Here is a 14,283-nt window from a genome sequence, read left to right on the forward strand (position 1 = left end):
TACTGCTTATACCCACCGGTGGATTTATTCTCAATACTATATCAATCCATTGCAGAAATCCCAATAAGATCTAAAATTTACATACTATATATCAATAAAAAATATGTATCAATTATATACCTGGTATACAAGCTAGGCCAAAAAAAGATGATCAATTAATGAAATATCAACACGTTTTGCCTTTCTTAAACATGTTCACCAGAACTGTCGGAAGAACATAATCCAAGCAGAGAAGGTGAGAGCATTGATGACCCATGGAGGCAGTCGGAATTCCAAACATTCTATGTCAAACATTTTACTTTCTTATGTTACTTATCACTGCGTATAGGCAAATATCAATAATAATAATAAATACATAATAATACATAGGATTTATATAGCGTCTTTTCCATTTTGAATAAATACTAAAGGCGCGTAGAAGGGAGCAAAAGCAAAAAAGTAAAGAGAATTACAAGTAAAGGCACATTACAAATGAGGAAACATGCCTGTCTTCAAACCTATACCTGCAAGTGAACAAAATCCAATATTGCAGAGTTTGAGTTCTTCAGCTCCTGTGGTAGTAAATTCCGGCATGATGAGCAAAGGCTCGATTGCCCCAGGATTTTATAGATTGGAATATGACTTGATCTGGATGATCGCAGATTAAGCTTCATTTATCCTATCAATATGCTTGCCTTTTATTATATTTTTCTTTAAGAAGAAAATTCAGTGGAGGTCAGTGAATTGCATGACATAATAGTGTTGTATACCAACTAAAAGAGTCACAGAAGTTGCGACGCACCTTAGAAATAAATCGAAATCACTATTTCCTTTCACGATGTATCCAAAATGTCTACGTTATTATTACACGACGATGGTGACGCTGACTGTGACGGTAATTGTATTTTCTTTGAAGTTAAATCGCTAACAATGAGTCGTTTGAAGAGTACTAGATTAATAACGAGTAGACTGGAGATTAACAGAGATGACGCGAACCTAAAGATGCCGGGGAGTTCCGGTTCGAATAGGACATTGACGAGGATGTAGACGATGATTACGAGACGGAAGACAGCGAAAGATACGACGTTGGTGAATGTGTTGATGGTTCGGATGGGATGGTCCTTATCGAAACCATGCATGATGAGGAGCATGCGGAGATGTAGAAAAATGCTAGAGCAATCGACCATCATGGCAAATATACAAAGATGATAGAATCGTCCCGTTTGGTAGCATAAGATAAAACATCCGCAAACCTGTCGAGGAATAATTGAGATGAAAAACAATTAAGAACTCATTGGGTCATTATAAATATCCTCCACTAAATGACTTTGGACGTTTGTAGTAATGATAAAAAACTTTAATTGCTCAGATAAGTCTATATTTCTACCGAAATGACGTGCATTGCTTATCGCATATTTCCGCCTTTTTATGACAATTTTTTTTATATAATTCTGTTTTTATTAAAAAAATTCAAGAAAATCACAATATTTACAATAATTATTGCATGATTAAAGTACAAAATCAAGGAAACAAGACCAGAAAAAAATAATGAAGGTGTGTTTCTTTAGGGTTTAAATCCAATACGGAATTCACCTTTGAATGAGAGATTTTTTTGGGTCTTTGTTCTGCGATGTTTTTATGACAAAATTGCACACTCTGGCCCGTATTTTGGTATCGGGTTTAAAGTTTTGTTTGACATAATTATGATAGCCAATTGTGACTCAATTTTAGGACAGGTTCACTTTGTCAGCTAATTTGGCACTATGATTAAAATGTTGTTCTTCCACTTTAAAGCAAATGGAAAAAACAGTAAAGGTAAAGAAACAATATAAGCAGATTTGACCTTTCTCGTTTCCCATAACTTTAGCACAAAGTGAAACTAGACTTGAAAAAGTGCATATATATATATTACGCGATTCATACCATGCCTACATGTGTACATGACAATGTGGAGAGCTGCATGACGTCAAAACTTAAAATTAAACAGATCATAATGTTCTCCTTTCAAGGGTTTTAATCGTCTTCGTTCTAAAATAAAACAAAGTTGAACATCTTCTTTAAATAATTATGTTTCTCTCATAGCCAGGGGTGGAGCTAGACTTACAGCTATGTGATGAATAAAAAGACCAAGGACTTTCCATATCGATTCGTTCTGCAACAGATCTACAATATCATAGATTGTGTAACCTAAAATTATATAAAATTATTAAAAAAACAAAAACAAAACCAATAATAATGAAAAAAGGTGAGTGTGTGAGGGAAGTAGAAGGGGGGAAGTAGTAGGGAGAGGAGGTTTTGTTAGACGGGGATGTGTGCATAAGAGGGAAGGGAGGACCTCACGGTTGCATGAAAGATTTGTAAAACAAAATTATGCCATTGACACTTAACTCATTGTAAAACTTTAGCAGAAAAAAATCATTTTTTCCCCTTTTCTGGAAAAACTCGTCAGGAGGGGCAATCATTGTCTGACAACTAAAAAAGGGGCACTCGAAGAAGAGGATAAAGAAGAAGATGATGATGATGAAGAAGAAGAAAGAAGGAGGAGGAGAAGAAGAAGCAGAAGGAGATGCAGGAGGAGAAGAAACATACTAAGGAGGAAGAGAAAAAAGGAAGCTCAATAATTTTACAATTAAATGGCAATTCACCCTAGTTGATTTGAACAAAATGAAAGGAAGAGAGGGTTAGATAAGCCTAGCAGACCTCATATCATTGAATACTTCGATACATTCATCATTTTTTATATAATTGTTGCGAAACTATACACTCTAAAAAATAATGGGTATAAATGCTCCTTGAGGGTAGTTTTGTGTCCAACCAACATTAGGCATTTTTTATCCAGTGTGATGAAAATTCTAAAGTAATTGCTGCTTATTTTTTAACCTTACTGGACAATATGCTTCCCGCATTGGGTAAAATACTGCCCCATATTGGTTGGACACATACATGACATAATTAACCTCGTGCTGGTTAAAATTTTACCCAATATTTTTTACCGTGTAGCTGCTGCCAGTAATGTTTAAAATTTTGAGCGAAAAAAAAAAAACAATCAAAAACACACAATGAAAACGGTACAATCTGTTATGCGTTAAGCATTAAGGTAAAGCAATAGGCAGATTTTAATTTTTACAATCAGTTTGGAAGGTATGACGTGAAGAGGACCAGTGGATAAGAGTTAACAAGATACATTTTGCCACTCACCTACTGATAAGGCGCCAAATATTTCTATATCTGCGAAATAAGAGTTGACGTTCTCCTCACTCAAGAGTGATAACGTTAAACTTTATTGAAAAAGAAGAATTAAAGAGTGAAATATTATGATGTTTATAGATTTGTCGATTTCATGGTCTTCAATATTGTAAGATTTAAATTTGATTAAACGACAAATAATAAAATAGTGTTGTGAAAGATGATGTGGATACATTATTTTACTGCGACGATTTATATTCTATGATGGTAACTGATTACTCTCACGAGCTCTATAAATCCATGCATTTTCAGTTTATTTCATGTATTTTATTTTCATTTCCAACAACGAAAATACATCATCATTCTAGTGTTGTAGGTCATGGGGTAAACAATCTTCAAACAATGCTACAATAATCTGGTAAAACTACAAACTTATTAATGCTGCAGTCACATTTTCTCTAAGGCGGCTGTACAGCGAGTCGAAAACAGCCGTTTTATTCATTTTTATAGAAACCACTTGTATGTAGCTAGTACAAAAAATGTTAAAATGGTTGTTTTCGACTCGCCGTACGGCCGCCGTAGGGGAAATGTGACTGCGACAATAAGCAATAAAGATACAGTATTATTTTTGCAGCGCCAAATGTGACTCAGAATGGCCTCGGAGTCAATTGCGTTCCGAGTCAAAGTGAGTCATCCAACTCGGAATACAGGTGACACCCCATGGTTCCATTTCGAGTCAAATTTGACCAACGCTGGCAGACGATGTGAATATAAAATGATTAGCCTATATTTTGTCCTAAGCCCACAACACAAATGTTAGCGATTGATCGTTTCGGCGTACACTTGATTTTTATGATTGATTGTACATTATTTTTCTTGTCAATTCAATCAATCGTAAAGATATTCTTTTACGTTGATTGCTGCTAACCTTCGTGTTACCATGGTTACGGGCCCCAGGTGATAAATTTATTTACCAATATAGCGATCCTAGACCGACGATAACTGAATGAACCAACGACCCTACTTCATTTCTCCATTTATGCCGCTTCGATACGACCACGTGACGCATTGGTGGGGGCGACAACCTGAGCAGGGCGTTTAGAAGGGAAAATCCCAGCGCCGAACTTGTGGAAATGGCTAAAACCGTAGCCGACGACATCATGATGATGTCACGATATTTAGCACTTCGTCGTGAAAGAATGATGACGTCGTAATATAGACTCACTCAGGATGACGTTAAAGGCTCATCTCCCAATATCTTGAGAAAAGATTAACACAAGGTTCAGACAAATTAGTCAAATATGACTGGAGGAAAGGTACAGGGTGCTACTAATATTTGGGTCATTCTATAGTCACAATGACCAAATAATACGATTCATGGTAAGAACAAATTCAGAAATATTAAGAATTGCCCTCAGCTTCGGCTTCTTTTAATATGCAAGACTATGATAATCAAATGGTTCATATTTGTAGTTTGGGCATAAAAGTACGTGGAATAATTATGAGAGAGGCGATCATTCACGCATCGAATTTTTAAATGTTTTGATTTCTTCTTATTTTATAATAAAGGAGCTCTCATTCTTATATACTGAGTCATATTGCTATTGCCAGGATGTTTTGATAGGGGGCGGGGGCAAAGTTAATATAGATATTATCATACGACATCACTGCTTTAATACCTCTCAGATCTATACTTGTCTTTCTTTCCCTTTCTCCCCTTCAGTTTTTTCCTTCCCCGTCTTTTTTCTCACTACCTTATCAAAGGGGGGGGGGGGGGGTCGCCCCCTGTGGCGCGCCGCCATTTTTGAAAGGATATCCCACATTGATTACTCATGAGAAGTTCAAGTATAAAGGCTCACAGCATATCTATTATATAAGAGCCATTATTATACCGAAATGCGTTTCATTTTTTAGAATTAGTTCTCAATAATTGAGATTAATAATAATAATAATAATAATTGGCATTTATATAGCCCTTTATCAATCTACGACTGTTCAAAGCGCTTCACAATTATTAGTACCCGGTCACTGGATTCATAGCATTTCAAGCAGCCTGTTAGGGGCAAACTTGCTAAACCAACCACAATGACGGTTGTTTCCTATATACCGGTACCCAATTAGCACCTGGGTGAGAATGGCAAAGTGTGGATTGACGCCTTGCCAAAGAACGCTAGACCATGGTGGGATTCGAACAAACGACCCTCTGATTACAAGGCGAGAGTCAGAACCGCTACACCACGGCGCTTCCACAATCTACAAATCGCTTCCAATTAATCTACAAATATAGGCCAGTTATTAAAGGACAAGTCCACTCCAACAAAAAGTTGATTTGAATAAAAAGAGAAAACTCCAACAAGCATAACACTGAAAATTTCATCAAAATCGGATGTAAAATAAGAAAGTTATGACATTTTAAAGTTTCGCTTAATTTCACAAAACAGTTATGCACATCCTGGTTGGTATGCAAATAAGAAAACTGATGACGTCATCCACTCACTATTTCTTTTGTATTTTATTATATGAAATATGAAATATTATAATTTTCTCCTCATTGTCAAGTGATACAACAATTAGTTCCTACCTGAACATGTGGAATTAGCATTGTTTAATTCTATATAGTTCAGTCAAGTTGGTTCTTATTGTCAAATCTATTAAAAAAAATGAAATATTGTAGAATTCAAACAATAAAAAACAAAAGAAATAGTGAGTGATGGACATCATCGACTGAGTCACCAAGTTGTGCATATCACTGTTTTGTGAATATAAGCGAAACTTTAAAATGTCATAACTTTCTTATTTTACATCCGATTTTGATGAAATTTTCAGCACTAAGCTAGTTTGATTTTTCTCTATTTATTCAAGTCAGCATTTTCCTGGAGTGGACTTGACCTTTAATGAATCTATCGTAGTATATTACAATTACATACAAAGGTGTTCAATGATGGTAATCATATATTTTTTGCAAATCCTATAGAACAAAACTTGAAATAATTTTGATCCCATTAAATCTAGGCTAGACTGTAAAGTAAACTCAAGTGAAGATTCAGGATAGTCAATCGTGAGGCATTCTGACCCTCTTCGTGCATGCGCTCGTTGGCCGATGTCATTTGAGAAGAAAAATATGACCCAGTCAAGTTCGTAACCTTTCCATTGCACCGAAACTTACTCCGGCTGTACGTGTCCAACATACGGTCGCGGCATATATAATTCCTGAATATACCACCGAAAGTTATAGTTTCGGGGGGGGGGGGGTATTTATTCACGAATGGAGGGTAATACTTTTTCATGCACGAAAAGGTAGAAAATGATAAATTTTGGGTTCTAGCTGTCTATTGTCGGTTTGAAAGATAATGTATCGTTATATTCCTTCAGTTTAACAATAATAAGCTGGTCCGCAATTTTACTTACTTATATAATTATGTGCACTTTATTGCGTAATAATAATTATTTTTATTTACTTTTTTTTAGGGGGTTGCCCAAGTTTTTCACTGAGTATATACCCTTGCGCTATTGTGCGGATCTGTAATGAGAAAAGAGGGTGTGGTCGATCTTTGGTGATCAAAGTACTTTCTGCATGTGCCCCATATTATAATGAAATCTCGTATTCTCCTCGAGGACTGGTTTATTAAAGGAGAAGTCCACCCCAACAAAAAGCTGATTTGAATAAAATGACAAGAATCCAACAAACATAACACTGAAAATTTCATCAAAATCGGATGTAAAATAAGAAAGATATGACATTTTAAAGTTTCGCTTAATTTCACAAAACAGTTATATGCACATCCTGGTGTGTATGCAAATGAGGAGTCGATGACGTCATCCACTCACTATTTGTTTTGTATTTTATTATATGAAATACGGAATATTCAATTTTTCTCCTCATTGTCAAGTAAAACAACGATTAATTCCTCTCTCAACATGTGGAATGAGCATTGTTTAATATATGATTCAGTCAAGTTGGTCCTTATTGTCATATCTATAAAAAAAATTAATATTGTATTATTCAAACAATAAAAAACAAAAGAAATAGTGAGTGAGGGACATCATCGATTTTCTCATTTGAGTTGTGCATATCACTGTTTTGTGAAAAATAAGCAAAACTTTAAAGTGTCATAACTTTCTTATTTTACATCCGATTTTGATGAAATTTTCAGCGTTTTGTTAGTTTGATTTTTCTCTATGTATTCAAATCAACATTTTTCTGGGGTGGACTTGACCTTTAAAGACACAACTCATTAACTAAAATGAACACACTCTCTCTCCGGAAAGTACCACTCATAAACGTAGAGTCCTCATCGGGGAAACATTTCACTGATAAGTGATAATTTTGTATTATAAAGAAGAGTCTAAATATAGGCATATCAAAATCATATTTTCATTATTAAGGTCAAGTGCCGTATACAAACAGCCCAGCTAAAAACATGTAAAACGCGACTTACCTTGGCCTTGGACGAACGTAGAACCGTGATCATATAACAACTGGGGAACAGCAGATACTGCAGCAATGAACTTAAGGCGATCTAGAGCAGAAATATCATAACTTTTCAAAATTTAAAGCCTCTTATAATCATGATTATCACGATCCGTCTCTATCGAAGTTCCCTATAGTGAGCTTGATGCACTGGGCATCAAAGTCTTTTACTGGACGTCCTAGCCTATAGACCAGGGGTTCTCAATAGGTGGCGCGCGCGCCACTTGTGGCGCACCGAGCCTTGCGGAGTGGCGCTTGGGAGCCGGTATAAAAAATAAAGGAAAAATAAGGGAGAAAAATTTATCTACCAGTAACCTGGCAATAAGGTTTTGGTGATCATTTTAATACAAAGAGAAAACAAAAACTCTTTACTTGACACTTAATTGCTAATTGATTTCCTCAAATTTTGTCCAATTTAGCACTCGATAACCCCTATTATTGAGGATCGATGGTGTTCTCCTTTTTATTTATTCTACGCTGTACAAAGTTTTTGTGCCGCACAAGTGATTTGAAAACCCCGTTTGTAGGATTTCTATTTCAACGGCGAGAAATTTTGCATTTCCAGAGTATACGTTTTGGTTAAGAGTTAAACATCAAATGATATGATATTCAAAGAACATCCTGATCATAAAAGATTATGAATTTGGGACATAACAAGCAGAAACTTTGTTTCCGAAGCCGATTAAAATCCCGGGATTAAAATCCGATGTTGTAAAAGTGAAATAAATGTATGCTCAGATGCATTGTCTGCCGTGATTGCCTGCATGCACTCTTGCTTAACATGAACTGAATGAATGATACTGCACGTGAGTTATAGAGAGAGAGGGGCAGTTTGGGCGTTAGTGCAGTGCAACGCCTAATTTTCAGCCCTTGCAAAATCGGGGAACGTAGCTTCAACCACTGGCGTACAGATGGGGGTGGCGATTGGGGGGCCCAAGTGTTTCATGGCCAAGGAAAAAAAGGAGAAAGGGAAAGAAAAGGAAAGGGAAAGAGTGGAATATTGTATTATTTTCTTAATATTATGTCAAAATATAGATATTTGTATTGCAAAGTTCAATATTTTTGCTTCAGCTGCCATATCTAACCCCCTCATTTTTTTTACTCATTACGCCACTTGCTTCAGCCAATATATCTGGGGCAGAACAGTCTGAACTAGTGGTATCATTGGTATGTTGTGAAAAAGTCACTGGTCATTTTTCTTTTAATATTGATATTGTGTAGTTTGTTGGCATTTGTATTTCTTCTGTTGATATTAATTAGAGCCCCTCTGGGCAATTTAAGGCCTCATATTCCAAAACGTCTGGGGGCTCTGCCCCCTCGACCCCCACCAGGGGCTGATACATTGCTGGTTTGCGCAATGGACAGTGGAGCATTACAGATTCTCAACATGAAATGTGGCGCTTCAAAAAAAGTAATTGAGAATGGCTGCTATAGACCAAACAATAAACCTTTTCACGCATGCAAAACTATGTCTCTTATTATTTTCTCCCCATTGATCCCCGTCTGCAAACTAAACCACAGGTCATACAATGAATGTGATATTGTCCTCGGTCAATATGAAATTACTATTGTAAAATTATGGTTCTATGACTAAAAAGCCCGGGGGCGGGGGCACTTGATTCAATTGACGATTGGATACCAGGCACGACCATGGGGTTTCGAAAAGCGCCCTAAGTCGACTTTTTTTTCCAATTTTTCTTTCACGGTTGAAGATATAACAATTTTACATTGTATTCTGTCCTTACAGAATGCAGTTGATATTTGCTCTCCAATTGGAAGTTGTCCACAAATCTTTGCTTTAATTCATACATGAGATGCATAATACAGTTGTGCAATTTTCGGAGAGCCCAGAGAAATAAATTCACCCGACTTCACAATTGAATATCTATAACTTGAACATTTTAAAAATGCACTTTTTTCTGGTGGGGTTCACTAACTTTTGAGCCATGTTATCATGATAGTTGTCATAATGGGCAAAGTTACAATAGTTGTATCTCTTAGTGAAACGGGTCCCTAGAGGCGCACACAATGCTCACCCTGACCAGCGGGACGTTTTACACTAAAAAACATGATTCAGTTATTGTTCATAATTGTGATCAATGGTTATCCCTTTTGTCATATAAAAAATCTAATTGGCAGAGGTATGTGTGCTAAAGTTTATTTTTGAGATGTGACGACTCAGTACCGGTAGTAAAAGCTTTATTAATTCCAAGTTTTGGATTTAGTACTGGCCATGGCACTTGCTTTCATTTTTTTGAATAATTTGCTTGTTTAATTTCCCAGAAGATATACATTGTATAGAGTTAAGGTTTTGGTTCAGGGTCGCATACATTCTTAATTCCGAAGCTTCGTTATTCCGAATGTTCGGATATTCCGAAGGTTCGTTAGTCCGAAAACGAAATGAGGTTCGTTAATCATTTCGTTTTCGGACTAACGAACCTTCGGAACAACGAACCTTATTTCGTTTTCGGATGATCGAACCTTCGGAATAACGCCCACAAATGTTCGGATTAACGAACACTTTTACGTTTTCGGACTAACGAACATCGAGGTATAGGCAATTTACGTGTTTCGGAATTACGAACCTTCGGAATTACGAAGTGTAACCGTTCAGGGTTATAGTTTGTTTTGTGCAGATTTTCTGTAAGAACAGCTCTTGCCAGTGCAAATTTAATTAATTATCACCAACACCTGTACAACTATTAATCCACCTGGGGAACTGCCCATACCCCGCTTCGAAGAAACATGGTCTGATCCGTGCACCCATCCCCTCTCTCTGTCTCCCTCTCTAACACACACTCCCTTCTTTTATCTTCTATCTCCACCATCCCTTGCTCTCCATAAAACTGCCATACGGCTAATTTTAGATACTGCTTATACCCACCGGTGGATTTATTCTCAATACTATATCAATCCATTGCAGAAATCCCAATAAGATCTAAAATTTACATACTATAAATCAATAAAAAATATGTATCAATTATATACCTGGTATATACGAGCTAGGCCAAAAAAAAGATGATCAATTAATGAAATATCAACCCGTTTTGCCTTTCTTAAACATGTTCACCAGAACTGTCGGAAGAACATAATCCAAGCAGAGAAGGTGAGAGCATTGATGACCCATAGAGGCAGTCGGAATTCCAAACATTCTATGTCAAACATTTTACTTTCTTATGTTACTTATCACTGCGTATAGGCAAATATCAATAATAATAATAATAAATACATAATAATACAGGATTTATATAGCGTCTTTTCCATTTTGATTAAATACTAAAGGCGCGTAGAAGGGAGCAAAAACAAAAAAGTAAAGAGAATTACAAGTAAAGGCACATTACAAATGAGGAAAGGCTCGATTGCCCCAGGATTTTATAGATTGGAATATGACTTGATCTGGATGATCACAGATTAAGCTTCATTTATCCTATCAATATGCTTGCCTTTTATTATACCTTTCTTTAAGAAGAAAATTTAGTGGAAGTCAGTGAATTGCATGACATAATAGTGTTGTAACCAACTAAAAGAGTCACAGAAGTTCCGACCCACCTTAGAAATAAATCGAAATCACTATTTCCTTTCACGATGTATCGAAAATGTCTACGTTATTATTACACGATGATGGTGACGCTGACTGTGACGGTAATTGTATTTTCTTTGAAGTTAAATCGCTAACAATGAGTCGTTTGAAGAGTATTAGATTAATAACGAGTAGACTGGAGATTAACAGAGATGACGCGAACCTAAAGATGCCGGGGAGTTCCGGTTCGAATAGGACATTGACGAGGATGTAGACGATCATTACGAGACGGCCGGCGAAAGATACGACGTTGGTGAATGTGCTGATGGTTCGGATGGGATGGTCCTTATCGAAACCATGCATGATGAGGAGCATGCGGAGATGTAGAAAAATGCTAGAGCAATCGACGACCATCATGGCAAATATACAAAGATTATAGAATCGCCCGGTTTGATAGCAAAAGATAAAACATCCGAAAACCTGTCGAGGAATAGTTGAGATGAAAAACAATTAAAAACTCATTGGGTCATTATATCCTCCTCTAAATGGCTTTGGATGTTTGTAGTAAACATACAAAATAATGTGCATTGCTTATCGTATATTTCTGCCTTTTTATGACAAAACTGCACACTCTGGCCCGTATTTTGGTCTCGGGTTTAAAGTTTTGTTTGACATAATTATGATAGCCAGCTGTGACTCAATTTTAGAACAGGTTCACTTTGTCAGCCCATTTGGCACTATAATTAAAGTGTTGTTCTTCCACTTTAAAGCAAATGGAAAAAACAGTAAAGATAAAGAAACAACATAAGCAGATTTGACCTTTCTCGTTTCCCATGACTGTAGAACAAAGTGAAACTGAACTTGAAAGTGCCTATATTATGCGATTCATAATCATGCCTACAAGACAACGTGGAGAGCTACATGACGTCAAAATTAAAAAAAGATCATAATGTTCTCCTTTCAAGGGTTTTAATCGTCTTTGTTCTAAAAAACAAACAAAGTTGAACATCTCTTTTAAATATGTTTCTCTCATAGACAGGGATGGAGATTGACTTACAGCTATGTGATGAATAACAAGACCAAGGACTTTCCATATCGATTCGTTCTGCAACAGATCTACTGTATCATAGATTGTGTAACCTGAAATTATATAGAATTATTTAAAAAAAAAGAGAAAAATAATGAAAAAGTGAGTCAGTGTGTGAGGGAAGTAGCAGGGGGAAGGGGTAGGGAGAGGAGGTTTTGTTAGGCGGGGGATGTGTGCATAAGAGGGAGTGGGGGACCTGTTCCATGAAAGATTTGTCATTAAAAAAAGTCTGGAAAACAAAATTATGACATTGACACTAAACACATTGAAAAACTCTGGCAAGAAACCCTATTTTTTTTTCCTTTTCTGGAAAAATCGTCAGGAGGGGCAATCATTTTCTGACAACTATTAAAGGGGCCCTCAAAGATTGGAAGAGGAAGAAGAAGAAGAAGAAAAGAAGAAGAAGAAAAAAAAAAGAAGATTGAAGAAGAAGGAAAAAAAAGAAGAAGAAGAGGAAGAAGAAGAAGAAGAAGAAAAAGGAGGAGGAGAAGAAGAAGAAGAAGAAGGAGATGCAGGAGGAGAAGAAACATACTAAGGAAGAAGAGAAAAAAGAAGCTCAATAATTTTACAATTAAATGGCAATTCACCCTGATTACAAAGTTGATTTAAACAAAATAGAAGGATGAGAGAATTAGAAAATCCTAGCAGACCTCAGATTATTGAATACTTCGATACATTCATCATCTTTGATGTAATTGCTGCGAAACTATACACTCTAAAAAATAATGGGTAAAATGCTCTATGAGGGTAATTATATGTCCAACCAACATTGGGCATTTCTATATCCAGTGTGATGAAAATTCTAAAGTAATTGCTGCTTATTTTTTAACCTTACTGGACAATATGCTTCTCGCATTGGGTAAAATACTGCCCCATATTGGTTGGACACATAATTAACCTCGTGCTGGTTAAAATTTTACCCAATATTTTTTACAGTGTAGCTGCTGCCAGCAATGTGTAAAATTTAGAGCGAAAAAACAAACAATAAAAACACATAATGAAAACGGTACAATCTGTTATGCGTTAAGCATTAAGGTATATAGCAATAGGCAAATTTAAATTTTACACTCAGAAGTTATAATCTATGTTCGGAAGGTATGACGTGAAAGAGGACGAGTGGATAAGAGTTAACAAAATACATTTTGCCACTTACCTACTGATAAGGCGCCAAATATTTCTATATCTGCGAAATAAGAGTTGTCATTCTCCTCACTCATGAGTGATAACGTTAAACTTTATTGAAAAAGAAGAATTAAAGAGTGAAATATTATGACGTTTATAGATTTGTCGATTTCATGGTCTTCAATATTGTATGATTTAAATTTGATTAAACAACAAATAAAAAAATAGTGTTGTGAAAGATGATGTGGATACATAATTTTACTGCGACGATTTATATTCTATGATGGTAACTGATTACTCTCACGAGCTCTATAAATCCATGCATTTTCAGTTTATTTTATGTATTTTATTTCATTTCCAACAACGAAAATGCATCATTATTCTAGTGTTGTAGGTCATGGGGTAAACAATGCTACAATAATCTGGTAAAACAACATACTTATCAACGATGCAGTCACATTTTCTCTAAGGCGGCTGTATAGCGAGTCGAAAACAGCTGTTTTATTCATTTTTATACAAACCACTTATATGAAGCTGGTACAAAAAATGTTAAAACGGCTGTTTTTCGACTCGCCGTACGGCTGCCGTAGGGGAAATGTGACTGCGCTAATAACTAGCAATAAAGATACAGTATTGTTAATGTTTATGCAAATATTATGCCCTATCGGAGGGAAATAATAATAATAATAAAAAAAATACAGTATTATTTTTGCAGCACCAAATGTGACTCAGAATGGCCTCGGAGTCAATTGCGTTCCGAGTCAAAGTGAGTCATTCCAACTCGGAAAACAGGTGACACCCCATGGTTCCATTTCGAGTCAAATTTGACCACCGCAGACGAAGTGAATATAAGAAGATTAGCCCATATTCTGTCCTAAGCCCACACAACACAAATGTTAGCAATTGATCGTTTCGGCC

General features: G+C 36.1%; 1 protein-coding gene across 4 annotated transcripts in view; it reads right to left on the reverse strand.

Annotated features, from left to right (window-relative positions):
• Nucleotides 1-14,283, reverse strand: part of LOC129282995 (TLC domain-containing protein fld-1-like) — an 18,259-nt gene continuing 3,976 nt past the window's right edge. For 2 of the 4 annotated variants that reach the window (XM_064113271.1, XM_064113279.1), the window contains 3 exons: nucleotides 13,397-13,476; nucleotides 12,214-12,296; nucleotides 10,502-11,636 (listed from right to left, as the gene is read on the reverse strand). In XM_064113271.1, coding sequence (XP_063969341.1) covers nucleotides 11,217-11,636; nucleotides 12,214-12,296; nucleotides 13,397-13,476 — 583 coding nt within the window. In that variant the 3' untranslated portion in view covers nucleotides 10,502-11,216. Of the gene's footprint in view, nucleotides 1,233-2,083; nucleotides 2,167-3,177; nucleotides 3,258-4,139; nucleotides 4,424-7,604; nucleotides 7,813-10,501; nucleotides 11,637-12,213; nucleotides 12,297-13,396; nucleotides 13,477-14,283 lie in introns of those variants that run through there. The other 2 variants (XM_064113285.1, XM_064113291.1) reach the window with 2 other exon arrangements.

Source organism: Lytechinus pictus, chromosome 2, assembly GCF_037042905.1.
Source record: "Lytechinus pictus isolate F3 Inbred chromosome 2, Lp3.0, whole genome shotgun sequence".
Taxonomy (NCBI): Eukaryota; Metazoa; Echinodermata; class Echinoidea; order Temnopleuroida; family Toxopneustidae; genus Lytechinus; species Lytechinus pictus.